Below are 17,015 nucleotides of genomic sequence, written 5' to 3'. Positions count from 1 at the left end.
TGTATTCTAGACCTGTTTACATTTCATAAAGAAAGTTTAAAAGCCTCTGCTGACTTAAGTTTCTCTGATGTTTTACAGTTTACAGAGCACTTTCTCCTGCGCTGTTCATTTACTACAGTTCCGCAAACCTTCTGTTAGTTCAGACGGTTGCAAATATTTACAAGACACGTGCACTGTGTCGAGGGAGGGAAGTGAGTGTGCGACCTCTCTCACGCATGACAAGGCACAACACACAGTGACGCTTCTGGGGCTGCGGAAAGCAGAGCAGGAACAGAGTGTGCATGCGAGGAGCAGCCTGGTGGTCAGGATGTTTGAGCTGGGTCATAAGTAATCTGTGAGATTTCAACAGGCGGCAGTGGAAAAGCAAGCCCACCAGATGTGAGGGGGGGACAGCAGAGGTGCAGAAGCAGGAAGCAATGTGGCAGTGTGACCAAGTGCCTAAGGGCGTAGGCTACGTGATCAGGTGGGCCTCAGTTTGAGTTCCCGTGCTGCTGTTTGACCTTAAGCACGTTCCTTTGCTTTTCGCTGACTCAGTTTCTCCATAGATAAACAGAGGATAACAATAGGTTGTAGCTCCTGGGTTGCTGCGAAGATTAACAAATAAAGCACATAGCAGAAAATGTAACTGCTATCATTCCAGAAGAGCGTAAGTAGCCTGATGAAGCTGGCCAGTTGGATGGGGGCCATCGCCTCTATGACAGATAAATTGGACTTTATTACACTGACAGGGAAGAAGGTTTCTGAGCAAGGCTGTAACGTACTCAGATCTGTGTTTCAGGAAAGAACGGGCAGTTTTATGAAAGGAGAGGGGTTGGAAGAGAGAATGGAGGAAGAAAGCTTTGTCTTAGTCAGTGTGGGGAATGGTTTAATGGTTTGTTCATTTTGTGTGTGTATCTGTTTCCTCCCCAGAACCCCGGCTCCCTGTACGCTGCCTTCCTTACTCACCTGGGGATCCAGGGCTGGTATACAGCCGGCTCACCCCACATATTCACTGGATAAATGAATGAATGGGCGGGTGAAACTACAATCCTCACAATATACGAAAAGGATGGTTAGCCCATCTTTCAGATGAGGAAAGCTAAATGTTAGGAGGCTCAGGGACTTGCTGGCCGCCCCACAGGAAGAGGCTGCGCTGGGGTGAGAAGAGAGGAGCGTTTACGCCTTGTGTAGGACCCCTCATATCAAATCACCTCAGACCAAGAACAGAAGATTTGCATTCTGAAAAAAAAAATTCTAAGACCAACTGAGCAAATTATAATAATAACAGTAACAAATTAATTAATGAATTACATTTCTAATTAAAAAGTTCTGCCGAGGCACACTAGATGGCAGCATCTTGCATCATTTCAAGGACAGTCCTAGAAACTGCGTGCCTCCATTGAGGGACTGCATAGACCAGGCCCCAAGCTAGGGCTTGATTTTATTATTTTATTTAAGCCTCACAACCGCTCAACACTGTAGACTAAAACATCCTAACCAAAAGGATCAAATTCTAGTTGCAGAAGGCTAATGTCACCAACCTTCCTGTTGCCGGAGCGGGCATGCAGAGGTTTTATTTGGCTGCCTTGTCGCTGAAGAAGCCCCGCGGGGGGAAGACTTGATTCCTCTAAATTTGGGGTTCTTCCAAGTTAAGAAGGTGTGGCAGGGACACAGCCTTCCCTGGGCCTTAGAAGGTGCCAGCAACACCTACCAGCTGCCTTCCTTCCTGGCCCCTGGCTTCAGCTGGGCAGGGCCAGCCCTGGGCACCCTAGTGACAGACCACAGCTACCAGTGCCCAAGCATAGACTCTTTCCAGGTCCTGTGATTTTGGCGAATATTTATTGAGCATCTACTCTGCACCAGGCGTTATGCCCCAATTACCAACCCCCCACATTCTTTACCCCTTCACAATCCATCCCCATCCATCCTCCTCTTCCAGATTCTTCAGGGCTCCCCCAATCCTGGAGGCTCAGGGCCTGGCCTCGTCTCCTCCCTTCCCAAGCCAAAAGGGATTGTCCTGGCTGTTCCCAGTGCTTGAGAATGCATCGAGGGGGCTCTGCTATGCAGTAAGGGGTAAATGTGTGGCGTCTTTCCAAGAACAGCGTGTTGGACCCTATACAGATCGAAAGTGTTGGCAAGATTTTAAAGGTTAGTGCTGTAAGCTTTTAGAAGAGGAATTCCGGAGCAGGTAGCTGTTACGGCTTTAAATCATACAACGTGGCAGAGCGTGTTGTACCGAGGACCGCCCTGGCCCTGTGTGTGGGTTCTGTGGGCAGCACTGTCCTGTAGCCATTCCACCCCACGCAGGTCTCTGGTGACGGAGCCTCCATGGCTCGAACCTCATAAATACAACATGTAGACAACAAGCATAAACAAAAGAACAGCAACAATAATCATCGCTAATGTTTATTAAGTGCTTTGCATGGATTGACGACTCTAACTTGTACAGCTCAATGCAGCAGATGCGTACATTCATTACCCTCTTTTTTTTTTTTTTTTTTGGTGAGGAAGATTGGCCCTAAGCTAACCTCTGTAGCCAATCTTCCTCTTTTTGCTTGAGGAAGATTGTCCCTGAGCTAACATCTGTGCCAATCTTCCTCTATTTTGTATGTGGGACGCTGCCACAGCATGGCTTGATGAGCAGTGTGTAGGTCTGCACCCAGGACCCAAACCCCCAAACTCTGGGCCGCCAAAGTGGAGCATGCGAATTTAACCACTATCCAACTGGGCCAGCCCCCATTATCCTCATTTTTCAGATGAGGAAACTGAGGCCAGAGAATGTATTTTCCCGAGATCACAAAGCTAGAAAGTGGCCGGGCTAAGATCCAAACCAGAGCCTGTACTCCTAACCTTGTCTATTGTTCACTCAATTTTTCCCAAAACTCGAAACTGACGTCCAATGTGAATTCCATCTGACCTTGATTATGGAAAGCAGCCCCTCCTCCTAAACACACACACACACACGTGCACAGCCCTTCTACTGAAGTTGGCCAGCCCCAAAGACCTCCTGGTTCTTGCTGTCAGCCAGTGAGAATTAGTCCAACAATTAGTGCCAAGCTGGGGAAAGGAAGCAGAGGACCAGGAGTTGAGTTGGCTGTAGTCTTTGGCCACTGTATTTTGCTCTTATACAGAACACATGTGTGTGAGCCTATGGGTGTGTTCATATGGGGACACAGACAAGACCGTGGTACTTTCTCGTGACACCTGGATTTGAACTTCCCTCATACTCTCCTTGCCTGTTGGGGACACTTGTTTACTTGTCAGGCCTCCAAGGAATATAGACCCAAGAATGAGGACTCTATGCTACTCATGTTTTATCTTCATGCTTACTAGCATACAGTGGGTGTTTAATAAATGTTAGTTGACACAAAATAAAAGGTAAGCAGATCCTATGGAGAGGAGAGGGTGGGCTTGGGAAAGGATGGGTCTTCTCTAGATTCCTGCCCTCACTGCCCGGGATGACCGCCCCTCCACCTGGCTGCTCCCTCACCAGGCTTCCCCGGGCCTCCGCATGTGTCCTCTCTCACGTTCCATCACAGAACAGGAAGGGGTGTAAGAATGCACACCCAGAGCCCAAAGCCATCCTGGGTAAAGTAAGAGAGGAGGAAAACTGTGCAGCCCTGCAGGAAAGGCCAGCCCAGCTTGGATAAATACGACATCGGAGAGGTTCCTGCAGGGCTTGCGTAAGAAACATGCACCATCACAGAAAATAAGGTAAAGAAGGTGGGAACATCCAGCACAGAAAAGTTGATTCATGAGAGCCTCAAGGTTGTAGGTTTGCAACAAAGAACTCTCCTGGCTAAACAATGATTCATGATCAGCAGTTAAGATCTCTTTTTTGTGTCACTATGTAAGAAGAAGGGAGAGAGAGAGGGAAAGTTCATGAGTTGGGTTGAGAATGAGGGGAGAGGGGACTTATTTTTAAGACTGAAAGTTTATCAGGAAGAGCAAATACATAGCCTACATTTGGGATCACCCAAGTCTTCATTATGGGTTCAATTCCCTGGGTAAAGATAAAATGTGGAAGAGAAGGGGCAATGATGTGCATTCCCTTTTGTACTAGTCAGACTTGTCCGTGATCTGTCTGTCTTCTAATAGTTTCTAATTGGGTAGATTTATTGTCATGACTTGCCCTGGGGAGTTCACACTCACTGCTTGGGCTCCTGCTTTTTGGGGGATGTTTGTGGCACTCTCCATAGCTGTCATCTTCTATTCATTTGTGTGATTCTTTGAATGTTATTTGTCTCCTCACCAAATTTTATTTTATTTTTTTGCTGAGGAAGATTGGCCCTGAGCTAATATCTGTTCCCAATCGTCCTCTTTTTGCTTGGGGAAGATTGTCACTGAGCTAACATTTGTGCCAATCTTCCTCTATTTTATGTGGGATGCCGCCACAGCATACGGTCCGCACAGCATTCAAATTTGTGAACCCCGGGCCAACGAAGCAGAGCATGCCAACTCAACCACTAGGCCACCAGCCCAGCCCCTCCTCATCAAATTTTAAGTTCCGAAAAGGCAGGGACCGAATATGATTTTGCTCCACATCATATCCCCAACACTGAGCATGGTGATAAAAATGGACAAACCGCCTAGATGCAAATGCCTGCTTCCTGAGAGCCCTCTTTGTTCCTGTATCCTACTACAGGTCCAGAGGGACAGCCCGCCACTGGGTTGCTATCAACAATGCCACAGCAAACCACACAGTACTTCAGATTTCACGCCAGGAAGTAGATCGAAACTCACCCGCAGCCTAACCCCAAACACTCTGAAGTTCTCGGAAATAAACGACGACACACGTTACCCAGCAACACCATCGAAGGTTGTGCATCGGGGAGGCTGTGAGCCTATTTGCTGTCCCCTGCTCTCCATGCTCCAGTGTCCTATTACTGACACTCATAAGAACCTGGGTTTTCAAACAGTCCAGTCTTAGTTTTGAACAAGAGTCTATGAAGCGAAGAGGAAGATCCAGAATAAATAAGATGCACGTTTAATTTAAAACGTCCTTTGAACTGTTCATTTCTATTGCCTCCTTCAGAGAAGATTTACGTGAGCATCTATGGAACAATAAAACCATTTGGTTCAGTGTGTTTCTGTTCTTAATTTGCTCCTCTAGTCCTTATCATCGAGGTATTCATGTGGCATTTAATTTAATTTAATGCTTGTTATTATTTATTACATCTTATGCAATGTCTCATCTCTGAACAAGATTATACACAGCTCAAGGCCTGAACCAGCTCCTAGCGAGCTATCTTGTAAACACATTTGCTAAGTACTTTTAGCGGATCAATCTGGCTGCTTATCTTTGAGAAACAGTGAAATCACTAAGGAAGGAAAGAGGGATGGAAAGAAAGAGCACAAATGGGGCAACCCTCTGCAGATCACGGAGCACCAATTTATCAAATTACAGCCAATTTATAGTAGCCAGAAAATCGCCTTCACTCCCTGGAGTTTACGCCGTGAGTTTTTTCCTTCTTAAGGTCCTAGGGTGGCTGTTAGTTCTAGAGGCTTCCTGTGAACTCTGATTCCAGTTCACGGTTCCTTGCGTAAGATTTTGTCTTCCTGGATAGCGATGGATGTTTCAGTCACGCTGCCTCCCTCTTGGCTGGCACACGGGCGATTATTTCCTGGAACCTCTTGAATGAATAAACAATCGTGGGCAAATGGCCAAGGAGGTACCCCCGTGCGTGCACCTCAAGCTTCGATACTGAAGGCAGACCAGGCGCTGCTTTCACCCACGTGCTCTGCTGCGAAGGGTATTCCAAGCCAGCCTCCACTCCAGCTTCTGTTTGGCCTACATAAAGGGCCAAGAGGCATCACGTCGCAGTCCTTGGCTAGCTCCTTCTCCAAGCTTAAATCTTAGGCAGTCATCCAGAAGGAGCAGAAAGCGAAATGAAAGTATTCTTAGTAATATGACGAAGGCTCCATCTGGAAGCACGGGAGAAGGTAAATAGAAGTTTCACCATCTTCTAAGAGAGATTAGGTGCCAGGAAGACCTTGACTAGCCCACCTAGAGTCTCGCGAGGCCTTGCACGCCCGGGGCACCAGTGGTTCATTTCTGAGCTGCATTTCCTCCTTTTCCCAGTCACCTTGACTTCAGCCAGTAAAAACAAGTAGGAAAAACCAATACTGTAACCACATTACCTTAAATTCCAGTAGCGGAGCTGTTTTCATGGCGAAGCCTACAACTGGATCCCTGACAAGGAGTCCCGGCTTAGGCCTCTGTTCCATCATTAGGGGCTTGACAAAGTTTGGAACTTTCCTCACTGCCATTCTGGAGTCTAAGCTTTTCTTTATTCCTCCACTGGACCCTTCTTCTCTCTGACCCTCTACATCAATGATAGGTCTGCGTGCTGAAAATAATTGAATTCTTGACAGTTTCTCAAAATGGATTCACTTTTACTTCATTGTTGGGGAACACTGAAATCATTCAGCTGTCCTTTCTCACCGCACACGCACTCTACATGCAAATAATTATGAAATGAATAGCATTTAAATTTTAAGAGGGAATTTTGTAGGAAGCCCACGTATTTTCCAAGTTTTTTCTTTGCTCTTTATGCCCTTTTAAACACTGGTGATTCGAGAACACATTCTTATTGCACAAACTTTGTAAAGTATAAAAATATGCAGGTTAAACATAAAAGCTCCCCTTTATTTCTGACCCCAATTCCCTTTGCTTCCCCACTGTTGCTGTTATAAATAAACAAATAATAAATGCTTATTTGTAAGCATTTATATACTACACTTGATCTTAGCCAAAAGGCCGAGAAGTGATTGTAAGCATTTATATAGATGTACGGATATATAGACTTTAAATTGTTTTTCATATAAATGAGATTATGCTACAGAATGTTCTGCAGCTTGTTTTATGTAACAGTATAGCTTCAAAGTCTTATTTCTGTATACATAGAATAACGTAATCATCTTATTTTTAAAGATGTGTGTTATAGTCTACAATAGGGAAGAGGGATGTAATATACTTACTCTAGTAAATTACTACTGTAGAGGAGGGTTGTTTCCAAGAGAAATTATGAGAAATGCTGCAAATATATCTTTGAACAACAATCTTCGTGCACACAAATATTTCCAAAGGCCAAATTCCAAGGAATGTAATTGTGTATTAAGGGATATGTGCATTTTTAAAAGCTTTATTGAGGTATAACTCACATACTATAAAAGTTACCCATATTAATACTATTAGCATGTATGTTTATACTAATATGATTATCAGTATATTTAAAGAGTTGTGCAACCATCACCACAATTTTATTTTAAAATATTTCCATCATCCCCATTCCCACCATACTCATCCCTAGTCCCCAGGCAATCACTAATCTAGTATCTGTCCCTATAGTTTAATCTATTCTGGTTACATTGTATGGTTACATTATATAAATGTAACCATACCCTATGTGGTTTTTTTAATTTCTCTCTCTCTCCCCAAAGCCCCAGTACCTAGTTGTATATTTTCAGTTGTGATTCCTTCTTGTTCTTCCATGTGAGCTGCCCCCACAGCATGGCTACTGACAGACGAGTGGTGTGCTTCCATGTCCAGGACCTGAACCCAGGCCGCTGAAGCAGAGTGTGCTGAAGTTTAACTGCTAGGCCATCAGGGCTGGCTCCCCTATGTGGTCTTTTGCATTTGCCTTCTTCCACTGAGCATGTTTTCAAGGTTCACCCATGTTGTAGCATGTATCAGGACTTTGTTCCTTTTTATAGCTGAATAATATTCCATTGTATAGATAGACCACATCTGGCTTATCCATTCATCAGTTGATAGACATGCAGGTTGTTTCTACTTTTTAGCTATTATGAAGAACGCTGCTATGAACATCTGCATGCAAGACTTTACGTGGATCTCTGTTTGCATTTCTTTTGAGTATATACTTAGAAGTAGAGTCACAGGACATATCTAAGTCTGACTTTCCAAGAAACTGCCAGATTTTTCCAAAGTGGCTGCACCATTTTACGTTCCCACCAGCATCCTAGTCAACACTCGTCTTTTTGATTATATCCATTCTGGTGGGTGCGAAGATATGGGTGTTTGAAAATTGGCTTTACCAATTTGCACTCCCACTGAAGGTGTGCAACAGTACTTGTTTCTGCCCATCCTCATCAACAATAGCTATTATCAATCTATTTAATTTTTGCTTTGTGAATTTTTGTGTAACATGACCCCATTGTTGCTTTAGATTGCATTTTCCTGATACTGATAGTGACATTGAGCATCTCTTCATATATTAATGGGACATTTGTATTTCTTCTTCTGGGAATTGCCTGTTACATATTTATTCACTTTTTTTTATTGGATTGACAATTATAGACATTCTGTATGTAACGTAGGTATCATTCATTGCCGATTTGTATGTAGTGTATCTTAGTCTGTTACTTGTCTTTTAACCTTTCTTATGATTTCTTTTTTGTACAAGAATGTTTCATTTCGACTAATCTGTCAGTTTTCCTCATTATAAATTTTGGGTTAGATATTTTGCTTAGGAAAGCCTCTCCCACTCCCAGGATTACATAAATATTCCCTTGTATTTTCTTCTAAACTTCTACAGTTTTATTTTTATGCTGAACACTTGAACAAATTTGGAAATTAGTCTTACATATGGTGTTAGATAGAGGAATACATATTTGTTTGGTTTCAATGGCCCACAGCTTTTCACTGAATTGTTTATCCTGATTTGAAATAAATTTCTACCTCCATCATAAAGCAAATTTCAATATGTAAATGAGTCTCTTTCTGGACTTTATATTCTGTTGCATTGATCTATTGGTGTCCTCTGGGCCAATATCAGACCAGTTCGATTACTATTGCTTCAAAGTGTGTTTTGGCATCTGGTCCGGAAAGTCCCCTTTCATAATTCTTATTTTATAAGAAAATATCTCAGTTAATCTTTGTAAGCGTAATGAAAACACTTCTGGTTCAATGAGACTCATACCATAAGAAATATAGGGTAGAACCACATAAGGGGTTAAAATGGAGAAACGAGGGCTATTTCCTGTCCTTTAGTGCCATCACTCCTACGCGTGCAGGAGCACACTCGTAACGCCCTTGTCACCTCTTACGCCAGATCTTGACCTCTCCTTCGATTCTCCATCAAGAGGAACCGGGACTTCTTGAAAGGCACATAGTCCTACATCCTATGTCAGGAGAAAAAATCAGGATGGTCTGAAACATCCTATTGTTGTAACAAATTAAGGATGCTTTCATAGCTATTAGAAGCAATTATTTTATAAAAATCAAAAAACAAAAACAAAGGAATAAGCTGGAAGGGGTTCCACTAGCCAAGCTGTAATATTCTGAACATCAAAAAAAGAAGATGAAAATTATAAGCTGAATCTACAGAAGGCCACAGATTCATGATACTTAAGAGAAAAAGGAATTTTAATACAAAATAAGGATGATTATAGGATATGTTTAAGGGAATATTCATGTATGAGGGTATTTTGTTTGTTCTACTAAGAACATTTTTTTAAAGTATGGCCATGTGCTTATTTCTAGCAAAGCATACAGCAAAGAATAAATATAGGAAATCTGAACAATAGAGAAAATAGAAAACAATAGTACAAGAAGAAGCTGACCATTGTCAGTGGTCACATGTAGTAATCAAGCAGAAAAGGAATTGTTCATCACACACAATAACAAATTTGAAAGGACTCAAGAGTATGTCCCAGATGATAAATAACCAAATGTCTAAAAGAATTCCCCATGCAGACTTGATGACTCTTCACAGACAAATTTCAATATGAGCCTAGTAATTATACAAGATACTGACGACGCATACATAAGTTTTCACTAATGCTAATGGACAAGATCAATTTATCATCAAAGCAAGACAATGAGTTAGAGAACGCTGGCCTTGCAAAATTAAAGCACATTTCATTGCTAGGAAAGATAGCAAGTTTCAAAAATTTAAAGTAATATAAATGACAAGATATTAAAAATCCATGACAAAGCAAGTAAGAATTAATGATAAAAGGGCTCAGCCCAATGTCTGTGGCTCGTGGTTGAATCATCGTGGACTGTGCAGCCAGGCTTCGTCCTAAGCAAGAATCAGTCAACGACCCAGATTATGCTCCCTGTTAGTCTGAAGAAATATTCCTTTTCTTTTAGGCTTGGTAAGGTTACTACCAACCCAAGAAATATAATAAAGTATAACTGAATGACTAAGAAGACATGAAAATAAATACGGCCTTAATAGTAAACGATTCTGAAAGTAAAAATTATTGGACAAAAAGCTCAAAAGTTGATTTTTAAAAATAGGTTTCTGTAAAATTATTTTTTTAAATGTGCTAATCATTGTATTCAAATGTGAAGGTTAATTTTACGTGTCAACTTGACTGGGCCACAGGGTACCCAGATTAAACATTATTTCTGGGTGTGTCCAAGAGGGTGTTTCCAGATAAGGCTGGTATATGAATCAGAGGACTCAGTAAAGTGGACTGCCCTTCCCAATGTTGGTGGGCCTCGCCCAATCAGTTGAGGGCCTGCAGAGAACAAGAGGTGGAAGATGGGAGGCTTCCCTCTCTCTCCGCCTGACCGCTGAGCTGGCACATGGTCTCCTGCTCTCAGACTGCGATTTCCAGCATCCGCTCCCCCGGTTCTCAGGCCTTCGAACTTGAACTTAATCATACCACCAGCTTTGCTGGGTCTTCAACTTGCAGACAGCCGACTGTGGGAATTCTCAGCCTCCAGGATCACATGAGCCAATTCCTCATAATATACCTTGCTTTACATGTGTTTACATACATATCTTTCCTATTGGCTCTTGCCTTATATATATTTATAGATATCTTTCCCATATATACATTTCCTATTGGCTCTGTTTCTCTGGAGAATCCTAACTAAAACATCGAGAATGGTTTGTGTACCATTTAAGGAATGAGAAAGGTTCAAAACAGTCAGGTATACTAAATCTGTAATTACAGTTTAAGTTGTTTGAGGCAATGTAATTAAATTTACAATAAAGGTTTAAATGCTCAAGAAAAATTGGTGTTTCCTCTTTTCTTCCTGAATAGTTCAATCAAAGCCACTAGGCAGGGCCAGAGGGACAAGGGAGAGTGAGTAAGCTAGGAGACTGGCTACATACAGGGTGACTGAGAAAATAACTAAGTGCATGGAGGAGGGTGGCAGCCAGGTTTAACGGCTAGACAGGGGCGCCACAAACATGGAAGTGGGGAAAGCTGGAATACGCTATTGGGTTAGAATTGGGAGTATCGATGTGAGCTCATGATTTCCAAAAAACATCAATGCAAATGTGTGAATACATATTTACACTTCCACACACACATATATTTCCTAATTCTGAGGGGCCTTGGAGCAACAATTTCCCAGTAATAACCAGCACACTTTCAATAAATTACCAAATGTCCTTTGTACCAGATTCTGTTCAGTATTACCATCTTGCTAGGAAATCTCGGAGCACGTGGGAAGACATTCCAAAACCTCCCCACTTGATAATCAGGCTGCATTTCCTCATGCAGACAAAAAAAAAAAAAAGTAGAAATTACAATTGTGAGGCTAGCTCATGAAGATTTTCTTTATCCTAAGACCTTGGAAATAAAATACATCATTTCCCATTATATGAGTAAATGGAAGCCTGGCAGTATTATTTTAATACCTCTTGTAGCTGCACTATAACATTTTAAATCTTACCAAACCCGTTGAATTGCCCTCTGTCTTCTTTCCAATCTGTTACTACTCCTGTAAGAAACAAACAGATAGTGGACCAATGACATGGATTGACAGCCTCAAAACTGTCACCTTGGTAACTGCCCGGTTATTCCAAGGATGCAGTTACCACTCAAATCCTTTTGGGAACCCACCTTCTGCACTGGCCTTCAGAACTCATGGTTTAACTTGGACGCAGCAAGTCTTCACTGCCCTGAGTAGATGTGATTAAGAGTCCAAAGACACTAGGGGTTGGGTGATCGAGCCGAGTAGTAATTTGGGGTTGGAAAATAAAGGCATAACTCTAAGTAGACTTGAACTTCCCAACTATTTTAACCAATAGTATAATGCAATCATGCATATACCTTGCCAAACTAACTCAAAGATGACTTGAATTCAGCTGAATAAGCAAAAGAATTTCATGGTCATGCTTCAGACATGCCATGTGTACTAGCTCAAAAGCACCAAGAAATGGCCTTTCCCAGAATACATCTCCCACTGTCCTAGCAGGCTCCCCAAATTCAGAAGACTTTGATCGGAAGGACTGACAACTGCTGCTAAAATACCACATATCCTACGCAAAGTGTAGCATAACCTCTTAGCATGAATTTGTTTGACCTAATGAATAGTCAGCCTTGAGTGACACAAGGCAAGAGGACATAATTTATTTGAGGGGGAGGCTGTGCAAGAGGACAGTCACCAAAGGGAGACTCTAGAACCGCCTTCTGACCCTCCAACTGCACACGGCCCCCCACCGTCAGCTCTGCCATCCATCCTCCACAGATCAGACACACTCGGCGGCGTGGTCCAAGCAAGTATTGATTTTTATTAAGAATAACTTTGGTTCTAAGAATTCCACCCTCGATTCTGTAAGACTTTCATTAAAAACAATTATACAAGAGCAAATACAAAAAATATTAAATTATGAAAACAAACCCATTAAGGCTCCCTTTATATATATTATATACACTCAAACAAGTCAAGATTTTTCGGAGTAGAAGAATAGAGTCAACTGTTATAGCTTAGAAAGCAACAGTGCCTTACTACGAGACTATAAAACACTCGACTATTTTAAGAAAACCATAGAGTGGAAAAATGGAGCCATTTTTGTCAAAAAGTGGCTCAAAGCACGAAACTGCTTGGATATTTATGAGTCCTAGGGGTTTGGACTGTACAGTAGGTGGGAGACTGATGCTTATGTAATCAAGCTAGTGAGCCGACCTGATGTGACAACTTCTGAGAGCTCCCCTCCCTGGACAGTCCACTTTTCGTCATAAGACATCAGCCTGCGCTATTTACAAGTAGACCTTGCATACTAACTACACAAAATTTTGCAGATTTGTGAGTGAGACTGGGAGGGAAACACTTTTGTGATTTTCTTTTTCCCAGTGAAGAAGGAATTCTTGGTAAGTTCTAGGAACAGGATTGGTCCTTCGAAAGGGGCCTGCTGGGGCCCTTGGGAATTTTATCAAGTGGCAGAATTGCTTCCAGAACACAGGATCTATAAAGATCTAACACCCAGTTAGATGAAAGGCTAGGAGCTGGTCCTGAATCTTCACTTTACAAATCACATTGTTAGTCCATATACACGAAGAAAGAACTCTAGTCAATGTGCAATCAGAAATGTACTTTGAAGATGACGAGTTAATGTACTTTTTTCTCTCAAAAGGAAGAACGATGGAAAAAAATAGTTACCATTCCATCCTTCGAAAGCAAACTATGATAGAGCAACACTTTACCTTAAACATCTCATATTTTATTCAAATAATACTTGCTGATGAGAGAAATAATCCATTTCAGGTGTAATCAACATGTTCCCTAACTAGCAGTATATTCTCATTGCATTTATTCGTATCTTGTTCACATGAGGACTGAGTATGAGCCTAATCATCAACTCTGAAAACTAAAGCATTCCCATAGAAAGCTAATTTCTACTATGTTTATTAAGGATTCAAAAGCTTGGGATCTAGCTTTCTATGAGCCTTTAAAGGAAGTATAAGAAGATCTTCAATGTAGAAATTACTGGCTGTACCATCTCCATGGAGAACATACTGAATCCACACAAATTCTTCCAGATGACCCCAAGTAGAATGTACCTCTGCCCAGACCAGCTGTATGAAATGGATTTTGTGTAAGAATTTTGCTACTATTCTTAACTCGGACATCACTTGGAGGAGCATGCTAGCTAGAGTGCAGAAACCAAGCAGCCTCTCCCTTCACCTCAATTTTTCCTGAGAGATGCAGAACAGTAGTCATCAACGTCCTTGTTATCAACAGCATCATCATCACTAAGAGAGTGGTGGACCAGTCTTTCTTCACAAGAAAAACAAGGCAAAGAAATGGGGGATCATTAATCAGAAACTTTCAAAACTTGGATTCTAATAATATTCAAAATGTACAAAAGCTGTAAATCTTCCAACAAGGCCTCCTTAGACCAAACCACATTTGTTTCACATTAAAATACCCGAAAAACTCCTTGCCCAGTTCCCAATGGGAGCTTTCCTCAAACAGCTCTCAAAAGAAATCAAAAGATGTGGGCGCTTTACTTTTGACACTGAAGTTGGGTTATATGGACTAGTTTTTATTCTCCAAATGACTGGGAGATTATTTCATTTAAAAGGGCCAGCTCAGCAAGAAATTAAAAAGCAAAACAAAACAAAAACCCTAATAGTTATCAAAGCAATAAATGGATTTATATGATGTGCTTTCTCTGAACTGGAATGTCACTGTGGAGCCTACTAATATCACAGAACCGAAAGAAATTAAAATAAGATCAAGATGGATGTTGACGTATTTTTGTTTACGTATTTTTAAACCTTCTCACCCCATTTCTGAGTCTTAGTGCCAACAAAGGTAGTAGCTGTGCTCAACATCCACACGAACATTCTCCGGCGTTAACTGTAACGTGGGTGAAAGTATTGAAATTGACCAAGAAAATGTTGGGTTCTCAAAATGGAATTTACAAACATTGGGTGTAACAAATCAAACACATTTCTGTGCAATCCAATAGATAACTAAAGGAACAAGGAAACACATTTTCTTTAGGTTTTCAAAGAAAAAAGGCTCTGTGCCCCACTAAACTTGGACCGGAAGAAAAACCAAGTAGTGCAACTCTCAAGAATTTATTCCAGTGTCCTCCTCCTCTGTCGCTGATGCTTCTTTTGATTAGGTCTGTGAACACAGGTCCATTAGCCTAACTCAAGTGCTGGTCAAGGTCCTTCGTTTGGCGAACAGAACTGCAACTGTCACAGGTAGTTTATCCACCGAGATTGTAGGAAAACCAAACCAAATCCTTCTGAAGGTAACAATTCTCTGCTGGCTGGGACTCTCCCCAGGGGCTCCGGCCCTGAGAGGAAGTGTTGAGCAGACGCCTGCAGCCCGCTTCCGAGCGCGACGGGCCGGGCGCGTCTCTGCGGCCCGGGCCTACGACTCCTGGGCTTGGGCCACTTCCTGGCCTGTTCTCCTGAGATTCCCTTTGACCTTCACAAACTCTGGCGCATTTTCCTGCTCTTCTTGCAATTTCTGATTCTCGAGTTCCAGCTAGATGGGATTCAGAAACAGGAAAGTGATTCACAAACTGAGCGGCTTTTCAAAGTCCCTGGCGACTTCATCTCCCAAGGGGAGAAAGTCTCTCCCGGTCTCCACTTTAAATATATATACATATGGATGCATATGGTCCTGCAGTAATTCTGTGCAGGAGCAGCAGCCCATTGGCTGTTACCACAAGCAATGTCAGGAGAGGATGAGAACCTAAAAATCAAGGCTAAGAACACAAGACGCTCAGATAACACGTCGCCCTGTAGTCTGTCTCAGTGAAGCTGAGTTTCCCAACCCTCTGCCGTGAAATCCGTGACAGCCCCTGGTTTGGGCTCTGGCCCCTGAATCTCTTCCAGGCCCTCGACAGAATCCCTGTCTTTACCCTGAAGGTATTTTAGCCTATTTGCTGACATTTTGTCTCCTATTTTCCTGTCATGGTATCAACACTGACACCTGACGTGTCTGGTGAATTCTGCTCTTTCCAACATCCATATTTCTCAGGACCAAAAAGGGCTATTTTTGAAGTAAGTCAAAGAAAGACCAATACTGTATGATCTCTCTTATATGTGGAATCTAAAAAAATCGAAATTGTAAAAGCAGAGCGTAAAACGGTGGTTACCAAGGGCTGGGGGCTGGGGGAATTGGGAGACGTTATTTCAGGGAACATAACTGCCACTGTAGATAAGTAAATCCTGGAGACCTAATACACGGTACCATGATTAAAGCCTAAAAAATTGTACTCTGAACATTAAACTTGCTAAGGGACTAGATCGTAATTGTTTCCAACGCTAGAAGAAATGATAATAACGTGATGGCGTTAGAGGCGTCCGCTAACGCGACAGTGGTGATCACACTGTAATATGATGGCATCAGATCAATATGCTGTACACTTAAACTGACTCAAGGTTGTATGTCAAGTATTTCTCCATTAAAAAAAAAAGACAACTTTCACCCTCACCTGCTCCAACTTCTGCTGCCGTTTTAATAGTTCGATTTCAAAGTCAGATTTCTTCTTCTGTGCTGCTTCCTCCTTCTGCTTTATCACTTGATCTCGTTTTCTCTTTTCCATCACTTTCTGCAGTTCTGGCTTATTCTGAGGGGCAAGACCCCTGCAAAAAAAAGCATTGAGAAAAATAAACGATTTTAATCTAGCGGACCAAGCTTTCATGCAGAGAAATTTAATGGAAGGCATCAGCCTCAGAAAAGGGGTCTACTGAATGAGCATGATTTTTTTTTTGTTTTTTGAGAAAGATTAGCCCTGAGCTAACATCTGCTGCCAATCCTCCTGTCTTTGCTGAGGAAGACTGGCCCTGAGCTAACATCCATGTCCATCTTCCTCTACTTTATGCATGGGACGCCTACCACAGCATGGCTTTTGCCAAGCAGTGCCATGTCCGCACCTGCGATCTGAACCGGCAAAGCCCAGGCCGCCAAGAAGGGGAATGTGCGAACTTAACCGCTGCACCACTGGGCCGGCCCCCAAATTAGCATGATTTTGAGGCCAACTACCTGTTACTAATCAACACCGGTGGTCTCAGAAATTCACAAGCATAAAGCAAGGGCCAGAGCATCTTCCAAATGTAAGCAAAGGAAATCCATTCATTCAATAAAAATGTATTGTGCACCTACTGTGCGCCAGGCATCAGGCCATGCAAAGGAGGTTAGTGAGAGTAGGATGGAGTGGGGAACAGCACACTCATTTGATGGATGCAACGAGCACCCATGATGGAGATGGAGATGGCTAGAACATGAAATGCCCCCTCCTGGAGTTTCAGGGGAAGCTTCCCAAGTTCTAGCCGCCGATTTCACGCACTAAATGTAGCCT

At 42.4% G+C, this 17,015-nt stretch overlaps 1 protein-coding gene and 1 pseudogene across 3 annotated transcripts in view; both read right to left on the bottom strand.

Moving 5' to 3' along the window:
* Positions 1-6,575: 6,575 nt before the first annotated feature.
* On the bottom strand, positions 6,576-6,751 carry LOC124249278 (uncharacterized; annotated as a pseudogene).
* A 5,708-nt stretch (positions 6,752-12,459) lies between these two features.
* FAM107B (family with sequence similarity 107 member B) overlaps positions 12,460-17,015 on the bottom strand; it is a 204,726-nt gene continuing 200,170 nt past the window's right edge. For all 3 annotated transcript variants that reach the window (XM_046679180.1, XM_046679182.1, XM_046679181.1), the window contains 2 exons: positions 16,149-16,299; positions 12,460-15,193 (listed from right to left, as the gene is read on the bottom strand). In XM_046679180.1, coding sequence (XP_046535136.1) covers positions 15,077-15,193; positions 16,149-16,299 — 268 coding nt within the window. In that variant the 3' untranslated portion in view covers positions 12,460-15,076. The remainder of the gene's footprint in view (positions 15,194-16,148; positions 16,300-17,015) is intronic.

The sequence above is a fragment of the Equus quagga genome, chromosome 12 (genome assembly GCF_021613505.1).
Source record: "Equus quagga isolate Etosha38 chromosome 12, UCLA_HA_Equagga_1.0, whole genome shotgun sequence".
Classification (NCBI taxonomy): domain Eukaryota; kingdom Metazoa; phylum Chordata; class Mammalia; order Perissodactyla; family Equidae; genus Equus; species Equus quagga.
The sequence above is the reverse complement of the archived record's forward strand: the minus strand, read 5'-3'. Positions and strand labels throughout refer to the sequence as shown.